The 15,703-nt window shown below is 36.5% G+C and overlaps 1 protein-coding gene across 5 annotated transcripts in view; it reads right to left on the reverse strand.

The window, feature by feature from the left end:
• Window positions 1-15,703, reverse strand: part of SPIRE1 (spire type actin nucleation factor 1) — a 300,883-nt gene that overhangs the window by 123,684 nt on the left and 161,496 nt on the right. For all 5 annotated transcript variants that reach the window (XM_037067604.1, XM_037067603.1, XM_037067602.1 and 2 more), the window contains exons 3-4: window positions 14,741-14,974; window positions 773-898 (exon numbers count right to left, since the gene is read on the reverse strand). In XM_037067604.1, coding sequence (XP_036923499.1) covers window positions 773-898; window positions 14,741-14,974 — 360 coding nt within the window. The remainder of the gene's footprint in view (window positions 1-772; window positions 899-14,740; window positions 14,975-15,703) is intronic.

Consider the following 15,703-nt stretch of genomic DNA (forward strand, 5'->3'; position numbering starts at 1 on the left):
TTTTACTAATACAGATTAAAATTTTCCTTCCTCTCTTGCATACCCTACATGCGTACCTCCACCAACTGTGTCATCCTAATTGTGAACTGGTGCTTAGATAAATTCTCTGCATTATTCATAAAAAGAAATGATACCTACTGTCATGTACTGAGCTGTTACTGCGTGTCAGATGCTGTGATCTCATGAATCTTGACGACCATTTGTATAACATATAGTATGGCAATGAATTTAATAAATAATTTAGAATGATTCTTTTTGTACTCTACATATAATATTTCTACTTCACAGACATGAATAAAAAATAATTAAATGAAATAGATAAAATGAGATTTTGGATAACTTGAATTCACATCTCCTCCTTTAAAAATTTAATCAAATCCATTATAAAAGAGTAAAATTATCAAAGGTGTAGTCTTCTTTGTGAGTCCTTATCTCTTCCTGGAAGATGTACTAACATGTTTTAAAATGGACAAAAGAGTGGCAGAAAAAGGATAAAAATCCAGTCAGAAGGAGCAACTGATTAAACCAATTCAGTACAAGTGGGAAATAAGTAATTTCCCACTTGTAAGGATGATTTATAAAATTCTTTGTTTTATGAAATGAATTCACACACATTTCAAAAACATAAATTCTGCCTAACCTACTTCTTTCTTGAGTGAACTGCAGCACTCATCAGGATGGTAATAAATACCTTAAATAATACGACGGACAATGTTAAAAGTTCATGTTTATCTTTCACAATGCCAATAAATATGAAAGCAATGGTACTTACCTCCTTTGCACTTTTAATTTTAGTTAGAAATGTATGCAGCTCCATTGTTTCTGCAAACAGTGCACGACACACTGCCTGATAATGATTTGGTGCTTCTGATTCAGTTGAGAGATGAGCAGCACATAACTAAAAAAGAGAAAAATAAGAATGCTTGTTTATTATTTTTTTTGCAACTTAAAAACAGACACATCTGATATATTTGTATTTTTATATGAGACAGCAAGGCAATTCTGCAGTTCCTATTAGCCAAGTTTCATGTATTACAAGACCATCAGTAAGTGGTCCGCTAACAAACACCCAACAGCATAGAGGAGCTTACTAGAATTATCTTCTATTTGAAAATGATAGGACATATTTAAAAGTTTTGGTTGGGAATAGAAAGAGAATTACCATTTATTGAGTATAAATCATAACTCAGGTATTTTAAGAGTTACAATTTACCCAGTATTTATTATGCTGGGCACTATATTTCACATGTTGTAGAGAGATCACAATAGCATTTAGTATTCAATGGAACCTCAAATCATCCCCCATTTTATAGCAAAGGTCAGGAGGCTAAGAGTACTCCAGTGACTTGTCCATAGTCAGTCATAGGGTTGACATGGGGGAGAAGGGGAATTCAACACAGTCCTATTGGATTCTAAAGGCTCAGCTCATTCTAATTCATGTTGAATTATGGAATGTAGTAAAAAGAATGTCAGGAAGACATTTGGACCACTGGGAAGATCCTTATCAGTAAATGGGATGTGGAGGAGAACAGACGGAAACATGACCCCACTGGTGATACCTACACAGTCTTAATCTCCTTTACTATGCATAGTCCATAATCTCCACAAAACTACTTGTGCATAAAAGACACGATTTAACATCGTGCACAACAATTCAGAAAAACTGAACACCGTTCAATTTGTTTAATTGGAAAGATATCAAGAGTCTAGTGCACAGAAGTTTTGTTTTTCCATAAAATCATAATTTTGTATCCATGTATAATAGTTATGTTTCAAAGTACCTCACCTGCACTAGTAAGTGATGTAAATTCTCCCTTAATTATTTTTTAAAAGATTTTATTTATTTATCTTTAGAGGGGAAGGCAAGGAGAGAAGGAGAGAAATATCAATGTATGGTTGGCTCTCGTGAGTTCCCTGCTGGGAACTGGCCTGCAACCCAGGCATGTGCCCTGACTGGGAATCGAACCATGATTGTGTGATTCGCAGGCCTGTGCTCAATTCACTTAGCTACACCAGCCAGGGCTCCTTAATTATTTACTATATTCAGTATACTGATATTAATTCAATTAGTGAAAATATACATTTTATTGTATTTTGATAATCTCTACCTATTGGAGAGTAAAAGATGTCTTTGTAGATTGTAATATCCTTCATAATGTGGCTTTTTGTTATTTTCATTTATAGTAAGTATTAGGTATGTAATTTAATAGTTAGATTACTATTTTTAATAAAATACATTATTTTTTAAAAATTTTATTTATTTACTTATCTTTAGAGGGGAAGGAGAGAGGGAGAGAAACATCAATGTATGGTTGCCTTTTGTGCGTCCCCTGCTGGGAGTTGGCCTGCAGGGAACCCGCCTGCAACCCAGGCATGTGCCCTGACTGGGAATCAAACCACGATCCTCTGGCTCGCAGGCCTGTGCTCAATCCACTGAGCTACACCAGCCAGGGAATAAAATACATTCTCAAGAAAATATCTGGAGTTTCAGTAAGAAACTTCCTCCACAGTACCAAAAACAGGTTAAGAAGTAATCACCAGAAAGCATGAAAAGCAAAAATCTTACAAGCTTATTATTCACAGGGCTACCAATGAATAAAGAGTATATTTTTTGCTCAATTATTTTTGTGTCCAGAATACAGCTTTCAATATAGAATTACCATTTTCAAGGTAATAAAAGAAAACTGCTAGGACTTTTACTTCTACCTAATTAATCTCATAAATCTACATTCCAATTATATATTGTAAAATGTGGCATTAAATAGTTTACTGTAATTGACAATTAAGAAATACATTTTATATAAAAACTTAAACACATGCATATGTGTATGTTTCATACACAAAAATTTCACAAACAAAACTTACATGTTTTGATTGATTTCACAATCTACTAATAGGCTGGGACCTGCACTTTGAAAAACACTGGTATAAAGATAGTAGGTTTAAAAATGTTTTTTAAGTGCATAAAACATGATCTTAAACAAAGAAAATCCAAAGGAATCCACAAAAATCATTAGAACTACGAAGCAATTTTAGCAAAGTTGTGAGACAATGATCAACAGAAAAGTTGTACGGTACCAATGAAAAATAAGAATGAAATTGAAAAACAATTCCATTTACAACAGTATGAAAAAAATAGTAAGAAATACATATAACCAAGTAAGTATAAGACTTATACACTGAAAACTATAAAACATTGCTGAAAGAAATTAAAAAGGACCTAAATAAATGGAAAGACATCCTTGGGTTGGAAAAAAATTCATAGGTTGGAAGTATTGCCATCTTTACAATATTATGAAAAGTTATATACAGAATGCAATTCCTGACTAAATCCTGCTGGCTTTTTTGAAGAAAAAAAAAATGGCCCTGGCTGGTGTAGCTCAGTGGATTGAGCGTGGGCCTGTGAACCACACGATCTCGGTTCGATTCCCAGTCAGGGCACATGCCTGGGTTGCAGGCCAGTTCCCAGCAGGGGACACACCAGAGGCAACCATACATTGATATTTCTCTCCCTCTCTCCTTCCCTTCCCCTCTGAAGATAAATAAATAAAAATATTTAAAAACAAACAAACAAAAAAAACCCCTGGAAAAGCCAATCCTAAAACTTACATAGCATTGCAAGGGGCCCCAAATAGCCAGAGTAATCTTGAAAAGAACAAAGTTGAAAGGCTCATACTTCTGAATTTCAAAACCTACTATAAAGTTACAGTCATGAAAATAGTGTGGTAGTGGCATAAGAAGAGATATACAAATCAATGGATTAGAACAGTTTAGAAACAAACTCCTATGTCTATGGTTTACTGATTTTTGACAGCACCCAGACCGTTAAATAGAGAAAGAAGAGTCTCTTCAACAAAATGATGCTGGGAAAAATGGATATCCACATGCATAAAACAAAGTTGTACCATTTTATACCATATATAAATATTAACTCAAAATTAAACAAAGAACTAAATATAAGAGCCAGCCAAGGATCATTCTGACTTCTGGTCAAGATGGCAGTGTAAGCAGACATGGCTCACCTCTTCACACAACCACATCAAAATTACAACTAAAATATACAACCACCATCACTCAGAATCATCAGCAATTGAGGTGAAAGGAACGCTAACAACTATAGATTTAAAGAAACCACAGCCATCCAGACAGGGCAAGCTAGCTGGTACCATATCTGAGACTCCATCAACCAGGCTAATACTGTGTGACCCACCTTGGAGATCACGAGATAACCTGCCCCAGCCAACTTAGAGGCCCACCCAGGCTGCTTTTCCACTTGAATGGCTGGTCTTGGCTCATACTTCACAACATCCTAAATTCTCTCAAACAAGCAACAACTGGCTTTAGGGAACCCCAGGCACAGCACCAGCAGCAGCCAACCTGGATTCACAGCTTGGCTTTGCTTGGGGATCTCCACGCACAGAACAAATAGCAGCCATCTCAGAGTGCTTTATAGCTCAGGCAGGGTTGTCCCAGGCAAAACCATTGGTGAAGCCTGACCTTGGCCTGCACCACTCAGGAAACCCTAAGGCCAACACAGCCAGTGGACAGATACAGACCACACTGGAGCACCACCATTCTGGACCTGCACAGCTAACCCTCCACAGATAATGGAAGTTGGTGGTAAGTGGTCACAATCAATCCTTGCAGGTGACTGGCCTTGGTTAATCCCCCCCATCGATCTGCCAAGAGCAACCAAGGCTCAACTACAAGAGGATTGTGTCCTCAGTCCACATGCAGGGCATACCTCAAGTACCCAGTTTGGGTGAATGGTGAGGCTGTGCCACTGGACACCACAGGACACCTACTACATTAGGCCACACTACCAAGACAGGGGGTAAAAGCAGCTCTACCTAATACATAGAAACAAGCACAGGGAGGGTGCCAAAATGAGGAAACAAAGAAACATGGCCCAAATGAAAGAATAGATCAAACCTTCAGAAAAAGAGCTAAATGAAATGGAGATAAGCAATCTATCAGATGCAAAGTTCAAAACACTGATAAGAATGCTCAAGGAACTTAGTGAGGATAAAAAACGACCCAGTCAGAAACAAAGGACACAATTAGTAATTGAAATAAAGAACAATTTATAGGCAAACAACAGTAGAGTGGATGAGGCTGAGAATCAAATCAATGATATGCAAAACAAGGAAGCAAAAAATAACCAATCAGAACAAGAAGAAAAAAGAATCCAAAAAAAATGAGAAAGTATAAGCAGACCTGGGACAACTTCAAACATTGAGATATTCACATAGAAGGGGTTCCAGAAGCAGAAGAGAAAGAACAAGAAACTAGAACTCTATTTGAAAAAAACAGTGAAAGAAAACTTCCCTAATTTGGTGAAGGAAATAGACATGCATGTTCAGGAAGCACACAGAATCCCAAACAAGAGGCATGTAAAAAGGCCCACTCCAAGAAACATAATTAAAATGCCAAAGATTAAAGATAAAAAGAGAATCAAAATCAGCAAGAGAAAAGAAGTTAGTTACCTACAGGGGAGTACCCATAAGACTGTCAGCTGGTTTCTAAAAAGAAAGTTTGCAGACTAGAAGGGATTGGCAAGAAATATTCAAAGTCATGAGAAGGAAGGACCTAAACCCAACATTGCTCTACTTAGCAAAGCTGTCATTTAGAATGGAAGGGCAAAGATGTCCAGTCAAGATGGAGGTACAGGTAGATACACTGTGCCTCCTCCCACACCAAAAGAAGGACAACAACAAATTTAAAAACAAAAAACAACCAGAACTGCCAGAAAACTGAACTGTATGGAAGCCCAACAACAAAGGAGTTAAAGTAGAAACATTCATCCAGACATGTAAGAGGGGCAGAGATGGGCAGACAGGTAAAAAAGACTCGTGGCAAGGCAGCAGCTCAAGGATTTGGCACGGTGGTGGCTGGTGGAGTAGGTGGTCCCACATTTGTGTGCAGAAAAACCAGGAGGAACAACTGGGGAGACAGACTGCACAACCTAGGGTTCCAGCATGGAGAAATAAAGCCTCAAAACCTCTGACTGAAAAAACCTGTGGGGGTTGTGGCAGCAGGAAAAACTCCAAGCCTCATAGGATAGTTTGCTGGAGGGACGCACAGAGTCCTAGAACATACACAAACCCACACACCCAGGAATCAGCACCAGAAGGGCCTGATTTGCTTGTGGGCATTGGAGGAAGTGACTGAAAGCCAGCCAAGAGCAGAGCAAGCTGCACTGTTCCCTCTTGAACCCCTCTCCCACAAACAGCATCACAACACAGTGACATAGGTTGCCCCACCCTGGTGAATGCCTAAGGCCCCACCCCTTACTACATAACAAGTGCACCAAGGCAAAAAAAAAAATGGCCCAAATGAAAGAACAGATCAAAACTGGAGAAAAAAACACAACTAAGTGATTAAGAGAGAGCCAATCTATCAGATGCACAGTTCAAACCACACGTGGTAATCATGTTTCTCACAGAAATGGTTGAGTATGGTCTCAAAATAGAGGAAAGAGTGAAGGCTGTGAAGTGTAGACTGATGACTCCGGCTCTGGGCCACTCTTGTTTTTGTTCATCAAAAAAATATCTACTTTAACATTGAAAGATATTTCACTAGGCAAAGAATTTTAGGTTTTATTTTAGAATTTTGGAGATACTATTCTTTTCTGTCCTCTAGCTTCTATAGCTTCTGTTGAGAAGTCAGGTGGAAGTCTAATTTTTCCTCTGGCTGATTTTAGATTTTCTGTTTGTGATTTTTGGCAGTTTGACTATAGGTTTTCATTTTATTTATCTTGCTCTTGGTTTGTGTGGCTTCTCGAAACTATGCCATAGTACTTTCCAGAGTTTTGAAAAATTCTTAAGTCAGCATGTCTTCAAATATTCCATCCATTCTGCCTCTTTGCTGTAGTTTTAGAACTTTAATTACATGTACTTCCCCTCTATTCTGTATTTTTTATTCTTTTTGTGTTTCTGTGTTTCATTCTGATGATATTCCACTTCATTCATTCTCTCTTCAGCTCTGCCTAGTCTATTAAACCCACAGACCAAACTTTTTATTTCAGTTATTTTATTTTTTTGGTTCTCAAATTTGTTTTTTTTTTTAAATCACATTTTCTAGTCTCTGCTCAAAGTTTCAATCCTGATACCTGTAACCCTGAAAACCAATTAAAAGCCAATTTGACAACTCCATGATCTGGATTCCCTATATAGAACCATTAATGATACTGCTAAATTCCAAATAAACTTTCTGAGAAATTTCATTAAATACACAGACCTTTATTATAATTTTCAACAAAACTTCAAATTATCAGCAAACCCTGACTAGACAGATGTGATTAGAAAAAAGACAGCCTACAATACTTTATAACATTTTCAAACATTTCATTTTTTCCCAAGTAAGTTAGCATCTGTATTTTGAAGCAATGCACCAACTAGAAGAAATATCTTTATTCAATGTCAAATTAAAGATGTATGCCAGTAACTCAGAAATTTTATTTATTATTCATTAGCCTCTTATCCTAATTAGATTGCTACATAGTAATATATCATAAGGTTTTTCCAAATTTTTGGCACAGTCAAGAATACAATTTTTGTTTAAACTAAATTACAAAGCATTTAGAAATCCAAGTCACCCTTTGTTTAGAGACCACAGAAGAAAAAATGGCATAACCAAAATTATATCTTTTGAGATATTTAGGATCTGTCATATCTCAATCCTTTGTTGATAATATTAGATTCCCACAATTCCCATAATTTATTCTCAGCTGCTGAAATTCAAGTGCTGTCAAAAATATTGTTTAATGACAAAGCTTAGAATTTTACTTGCAAAAACTTAAGTATAACGTTATTTTAAACTATATTATAATTAAAATGTTTTGCCTATTGGATACAACCATGTATTTATCTTAGGATATTAATAACAAAGAAAACTGCACAAAGATCTCCACACACACACAAAAAGATCTTCACAAAATTTAGCATCATATAGTCAGGACAAATGAACCCACCCCACCATTCTTTAGACATTGTTTCTGTAAGTGCTGAATCTGAGTAATATGTAGCTTGCCAATGAACAGCACATTTGTAACAAGAATCCTAGGAACTAACTTCAAAAGATATGGACTCCAACTTTCAGGCATCCCAGCTCCAGATTTCCTGACCTTCAACTATGAATTCATGATGACAAGAATCCAGGAAGACTAAATGATGCATACTGGACCACCACTTGCCTTACTGGAATAGACTGCTCAGCTGCACATAGAGAACTTTTCAACCCCTCCCTTGATCCATTTGTTCTGTTCCCCTCTCCTTCCTTTTAAAAACCTCTACTTCTGTTGAGATGGGGAAATGGGCTTTGAGATATGTGTCCCCCATCTTTCAGGTTGCCAGCACCTGAAAATAAACCACTTTCCTTGATATCAGCACCTGCCTTATGATTACTGGCTTTCATACTGGCAGGCAGTTGGACCTGCTTGTGGTTCCATTTCTAATACATGTAAAATTATCTATAAAAACTTTGTTTCTGTTTTTAATCACAATCTACAGTATTATTCTTTTATTAATAGAGGAGTTTTCAAAATAGTATGCAAATTTGGACATTACATAGCTAACTAAAAACCTGATTGCTTTCTATCATCAAGCAGGTTTTATAAACTATAACCTTATATTTATAAACTACCATATCTTGTGGACTATAAGACGCTCCCCCCCCAAATCTGGGAGTGCGTCTTATAGTCCAAATGTAGCTTACCTGGCTCACTGGTCGGGGTGTCCAGCAGTGGAGCAAAGTCACAGGCTATTAAATATTTTACCATGTTTTTGCTTCAAATTTTTTTTCCCCATTTTCCTCCTCTAAAACCTAAGTGCATCTTATGGTCAGGTGTGTCTTATAGTCCTAAAGTTTGGTATATCCTTATTTGTAAACTATATCCTTATATTTTCAGAAACATGCCAGTTTTGTCTGAAATTATGAGTTAACTCTGAAAACACAACTTATAAAACCATTCACAGGTAGTAACATATTTAATATAACCATACTAAAAATTTCAAATCTTTTATTTATTATTTAATTACTAAACAATAAGAGAAATTGAATTCCTGAAGCCAAATGGTTCACCCTGAATCACACCATTAATACACTATGTCAAATCACCTATGTCAGTTTCTTCTTTATCCATAGAACTGTATATACAGAATTTTTAGTCTTTTTTCCATTTATTAAAAATTTCTCATATGGTCCATAACCAACACAATTATATTTCTAAAGACTATGTAACAGTCCATCTAGTGATATACCATATCTTTGTGAGTCACTTATTTCCAGTATTTTTAAATTCTCACTTGAGCCCTTGCTGGTGTGGCTCAGTGGACTGAATGCCAGACTGTGAACCAAAGGGTCGCCAGTTTGATTCCCAGTCAGGGCACATGACTGGGTTGCAGGCCAGGTCCCCAGTAGCGGGTATGTGAGAGGTAACCACACATTGATGTTTCTCTCCCTCTCTTTCTCCTCCCCTCCCCCTTTGTCTAGAAATAAATAAAATCTTTAAAAAGAAAAAAAATTTCACCTGAGCGTATGTTTCTTTCTACTGGTCCACTCCATTGATTTGAGTCCCAGTTTTCTTCCCATCACTATTGGTTCCCTGTGCATTTTCCTTCATTTCACTTAGTGTAGCCTTCATTTTTTCATCAATTTGCCACCAAATTCAACCAATTCTGTGAGCATCCTGATCACCAGTGCTTTGAACTATGCATCTGATAGGTTGGCTATCTCCTTGTTGCTTAATATTTGCTGGGGAGGTTTGATCTGTTCTTCTTTGTGTGTGTGTGTGTGTGTGTGTGTGTGTGTGTGTGTTTGTGTGTTGTTATGCCTGTTATGTATGAGGGGTGTAGCCTTAGGTGTTCACTAGAGCAGGGCAACACCTAATGGCTGGGTTGTGACACTGTATGTGGTGGTGGGGTCCAAAAGGGAACAGTGGAGCTTGCTCCACTCTCTGTCAGATTTCAGTCCCTTCTGCTGCTCTCCTCAAGCAAACTGGGCCTTTCTGGTGCTGATTCCCATGTGGGTGGGCTTGTGTATGTTCTAGGACCCTGTGGGTCTCTCCAATGAACTCTCCTGTGAGGCTAGGAGTCTCTCCCAGCACCTCAACCCCCGCAGGCGTTTTTTTAATGTTCCAACATGCAATGCCATTTATTTATTTATTTATTTATTTATTTAAGGATTTTATTCATTTATCTTTAGAGGGGAAGGAAAGGAGAGAGGGAGAGAAATATCAATGTATAGTTGCCTCTCGTGTGTCCCCCGCTGGGAACTGGCCTGTAACCCAAGCATTTGCCCTAACTGGGAATCAAACCTCAATCCCTTAGTTCACAGGCCTGCGCTCAATCCACTGAGCTATACCAGCCAGGGCGCTCCACAGGTGTTTTCAATCAGTATTTTCAGGCTTTATTTCACTGCACTGGGACCCTGGGTTGTGCGGTCACTCCCCAGTTTCTCCTGGTTTATCTGTGTGCAAATGTGGGACTGCCCAGCCGGCTGGACAGCCAGCCACCTCCGTGCAGTGCCTCGCTTCACAATCACCGTCTCACTGCATCTGCCCGTTGCTACCCTGCGCCTGGGGTCTGCCAGCTTCCACCTGCGCACCCAGGGTCCGCCCGCTGCTGTCTTGCGTGCCCGGTGCCACTGCTTTTTGTGCCAAGACTCCTCTCTGCTTGGCACCCAACTCCGCTCTCCCCACCAGTCTGGATGAATGTGTCTATTTTAACTCCTTGGTTGTCGGACTTCCACACAGTTCAATTTTGTCATCTGGTTGTTATTTTGTTTCTAAATTGTTGTTGTCCTTATTTTGGTTGCGCAAAGAGGCACGGTGTGTCTACCTATGCCTCCATCTTGGCTGGAAGTCTCTAAACTTCTTAATACACTGCCAAATTGTTTTATAAAGGACTATATAAATTTATGTGGCAGCTATCAGTTACTGAGTGAAAAATTACTAAAATTTCAAATTTCAACAAAAGTAAATTATTCCTTGTAAAATAGTTGCAATTGGTACTGCTTTATTTGCATTCCCTTATTATTAGGAGGACTGGATTGTTTAAAGGTGTTCTGTGCCCCTCTCTGTGCTCTTCAAGCATCCCATGTACATGTGTTGGGCCACCACTTCCATATTTTCAGACTGTTCCTGGGGCACTGATTATATCAGAATTATATTAAGAATTACATCAAGAATTATATCAAGAATTATATGACATCAATAATTATATCCTGCAAATACCAGACACTGCAAATTTACATTACAATTTTCTTAAAGGTGGAAGTAAAGTATCTCGAAGAAGGAAAGCCTGTTTCTAATTTTCACAAAGGTAGTGTATGAACTAGGTTGGTCTTACATATCTGATCCATAATATTTATCTCACTGGGGATCACTTAACTAGTTAAGTTCATCTCAGCAACCTAAGTGCCTGACAGAGCACTCAGCACAAAAAATGCACATTAAATGTTTCCTCAATATTTGAAAGGGTAAATGAATGCATGAATAAGCCGAGACTTTTACATTCCTCTCAAATGAAGAATTTTGTTTACGTATTAATCTCATAATAATTTCAGTCATTTCTCAAACACTTTTTATAGATCCTACACCATTTCTTTTACTATCCCTTTCTATCCACTGTCTTATGTCCTACTGTTCCATCTTTAACACTGCAGTCTTCCTTTCCTGTACGTACACTTTACTGTCCATCATCACCACTGTTTACTTCATGTCTACAATTTCTTTTCTTCTTAAACTAATGTTTTCCTTTAAATAGTATTTTTTCAGTGTTTTTTAAAAAGATTTTATTTATTTATCTTTAGAGAAGAAGGGAAGGAGAGAGAGAAAGAAACATCAACGTATGGTTGCCTCTCGTGTGTCCCCTGCTGGGAACTGGCCTGCAACCCAGGGATGTGCCCTGACTGGGAATCAAACCGCGATCCTTTGGTTCGCAGGCCCACACTCAATCCACTGAGCTACACCAGCCAGGGCTTAACTAATGTTGATTGAATGAATCTTTTCCAGTATGTATTATAAATCTGAAGATAATTTTAAGAATAATCTTTTTTTAATACTTCTCAAAAGCCTTTACTTAGTTATATGTGTTTCTTTAAAAGTACTTAAAAGGAAAATGTTTTAGGTATTATATCTTAATTTAAGGGAAGAAGATGTTCTACCTCTGACATAAATTTGTGCCCGCAATTTATTCTTAATTTTTTGAGTCAGAAAAGCCCTGCAGTAAGTGAGAAAAAAAAACTGTATATGTGTTTATGCTTTGTTTATATTGTTTTTCTCCATTTCAATTAAGAGCCATAAAGATAGGGATAATTTGCATATTACTTACTGCTATGTCCCTAGTACCTAGAAAAATGTCTGGCATACAGTAAATGCTACTAAATTTTTATTCACAACGAGCACTATAATTGGTATTTCTTGATTACACCATCTAATTTAATTTGTACAAAAACTCAATCAGGCAAATATTATTATGACTTTTCAGAAGAATAAGGTTCACATGATTTAATAATCCAGGTTAGTAAGGTACAAAAAATGGCAAAATCAAGATTTCAATCTAACTCCTACCTGACTATAAGCCTCTGAATTTAACCACATTGTCTACTCTTCCTCTCACTCAGTTCTATAAAGTGGGACAAGTCATACAACTCTCTGAGCCTTAGTTCTTTCATTTGTAAAATGGCTATAAAAATGCCTATACAATCTACCTCACAGAGTTATCATAAGGCTCAAATAACAATGGATGTGAAAGCACTTTTTGACTATAACATGACATATTAAAACATACAATTAAAAGATTAGTAGAAATAAATGACTATTCAGGGGGACGTTACACATTAAAGAGGTCTTGCTCACTAAAAAAAAAATAAAATGTCTCCAACGTCTTAAATATTCTATTATTTATTTAGGATATTCAAACTTAGTTTCACATTTCCATTTCCAACAAAGAGAGCAATTTTCTTCAATTAATTCTTTTCTTTTCTTCCAACAAAGTAAACAAAAACTAACTTCATTGATTGATTATTTCTACCCACTAACCAAATCAGAAACTCACCTGTGTCACTATATAGCCATAAATAATGGGCTTTATGATATTTTAAAATTTCAGTTTGTCACATATTTCAGGACTTATTTTTCCTCTCACTTCACTAAAGTTAAAAATTCAGAATATATTGTTATAGATGTTAACATTTTTATTGATCAGTTTGTGTTAGACGAGAAACAAATAAGAGGTGAGGATATAACAGTTTCTAATAGATTTCCAAAAAATGTAACTGAACTGGTACACTTACAGTTTCCCTCCACTCTATAAATGTTTTAAAAACACTCTCTTAACTCTTTATTTTTCATATTATGATAGAAATAAGATAGGTAAGAGGGCTAACACAGTAAGTTAAATAAAAAATAATAAAACAAAATAAAAATTATCAGTTGAAATTACTAAATGTGCAAGAATTTTTTTGTAAGTTAACATATTTAGTAACACTGAATAAGAATTGTAAGATTCCAGTGAATCTCTAGCCCACATCTTCCAAAGCTGTAGTATAAGACAGCAAGCAATCTGGCTACATCTATCATCCTATAGGTGCTAGGACTAACTTAATTGAATACAGTTGGTTAAGTGGGTGTTCCCCTTCTTCTTCACCACTCTTTGTTCACCAACTCCCCTTCCACCCTCCACACCCATACCCACTACCAAAAAGCTGTTAGGTTAGTTTTAGAAGCATAAGTAGTTTTGTTCCTTAATGGAAAACCTTTTACTCTTAACTTTTTACCACTATTATCATTGGTCTACAGAGAACAAGTAGGTTATTGTATCTGCAGAAAGTTTTATTTGGCCTTTAAATATGTATATATCTTAAAATATTCTTTAACATCCAGAATATACAAAATGTGTAAAGGGTGACATATCAATTCATATGTGTGTGTGTATGAATGAGGGTATTTTACCTATATGCTATTTGATTATGAGTATTAGCATAATAAAGAATATATCTGAATCTCCTAAGAATCATAAGTGCACAGTCCCATTCCAGAGTTCCTGAGAGATTTACTATCTAAGAAGGAGCAAGAATCAGGGTATATTGTGGTATACCTGAGAAGTACCATCTTCATGGTTCCTTTCTTTTCCTGTCTCTGAAATGCTTTATAAAAAGTTGGAAAACAAGTGATATATAGCCAATGCTGATTATGAATTCTAGTAAACATCATATACACATAATTCTAAACAGAATACTCTTTTAAGACTAATTTGACAAATCTGCATTAATTTTAATCTCTGCATTTAGCACTGCAGAAATTACGGCTGTCAAGTATATTAGAAAAATTTAACTGAAGAGAAAAATTCAATTTAAGCTATAGAACTGTTTCATTACACATAAACAGCACAGGGTAGGTCAAGAAAGCAAAGTAAAATAATCAGCTGTGATAGTTCAGATTCAGAATCTTCATATAAATGAATGGATCACGGCTGTTGTTTACTCCATTTTAAAAAGGAAAATGCATAAATTAATTGAAGGCAAACTGTAATGATAAGGAATATAATACCTAAAAGTGATTTTTTTAAAGGTCATGTTGAAGCTTTGAACAAATCACAGAATCAAGAGTATTTTAGTTCCTTCTTCCTTTCACTTTTAGCTGAATAGGGACTATTATAAAATGCTGAATCACCAATCAATTTTTCTTTCGTGAAATAATTCTTGAAAGAAACAAGTATTATGTAAACTCCTGCTTTACCTTCATGACATCTCTATATGAGCAGATAGCTGAGATTTTTTTCTTTTCATCCTCTTCATCTTCCAGGCCTTCATCTGCAGCCTCATAACCCTCATCATTGCTGCCATCTGCTTCTACCGTGTTGGCCATGTGATCAATGAGTTGCTCCAAGGGAGGACTTAGTTCTCTTTCTTCATTCTCCTTCAAACCATAGTCCAATGCTTTATAAATAATAATTCCCAATGATTCAATAACCTAGAAATATTTAAAAAGGGAGTTAATGGAGATGACTAAACATTTCACAGTTCTAGTTGTAAGGCCTTCAAACTGACTGGATGAAGCCTACCCACACTAGGCAGGGCAACCTGCTCTGCTCAGTTTACCAATTTAAATGTTAATCTCATGTAAAAACACCGTTAGGAAACACCCCAAATAATGTTTGATCAAATATTTTGGTGACCCATGCTCAATCAGACTGACTCATACACTCAACCATCACAAGTCCACCCCCTGTCAACTTGGAACTCTGATACAACTCCTTAAAAATGCATCCCTAAAATTAGACAATAAAAAGGTCACAATTCCATTTAACATTATAGACTATCCTGAATACAACCAAATAATAGACTAAACCTTTCCCCAAAAGATGATCAAAGTCCTTAGGTGATGTTTATTCTTCCTTTGATATCTCATAACTTATATACCAAAAAACGAGTTAACAGTACTTAAATACTATAATACAAAGTCAATATATCTTACGTTACATCGTAAGGGGATCCGAGATGGAAGAAAGCAAAGATTCTTGAGATACACACAAAAAGTATTCAAAACAAAATAAGGAGGAAGTACTCATGACAATTACAGTCTTTGTTTCTGTAATTGGTCATGTGGTCATAGTTGGTATTTATAACTACTTTCTTCCAATACCCATTCCATATTCCTTTTGCCTTTAGTAAGCACCTTAGCTGATTATATTCTTTACCT

The sequence above is a fragment of the Sturnira hondurensis genome, unplaced genomic scaffold, assembly GCF_014824575.4.
Source record: "Sturnira hondurensis isolate 20B ecotype Veracruz unplaced genomic scaffold, ASM1482457v3 Scaffold0017338, whole genome shotgun sequence".
NCBI lineage: Eukaryota > Metazoa > Chordata > Mammalia > Chiroptera > Phyllostomidae > Sturnira > Sturnira hondurensis.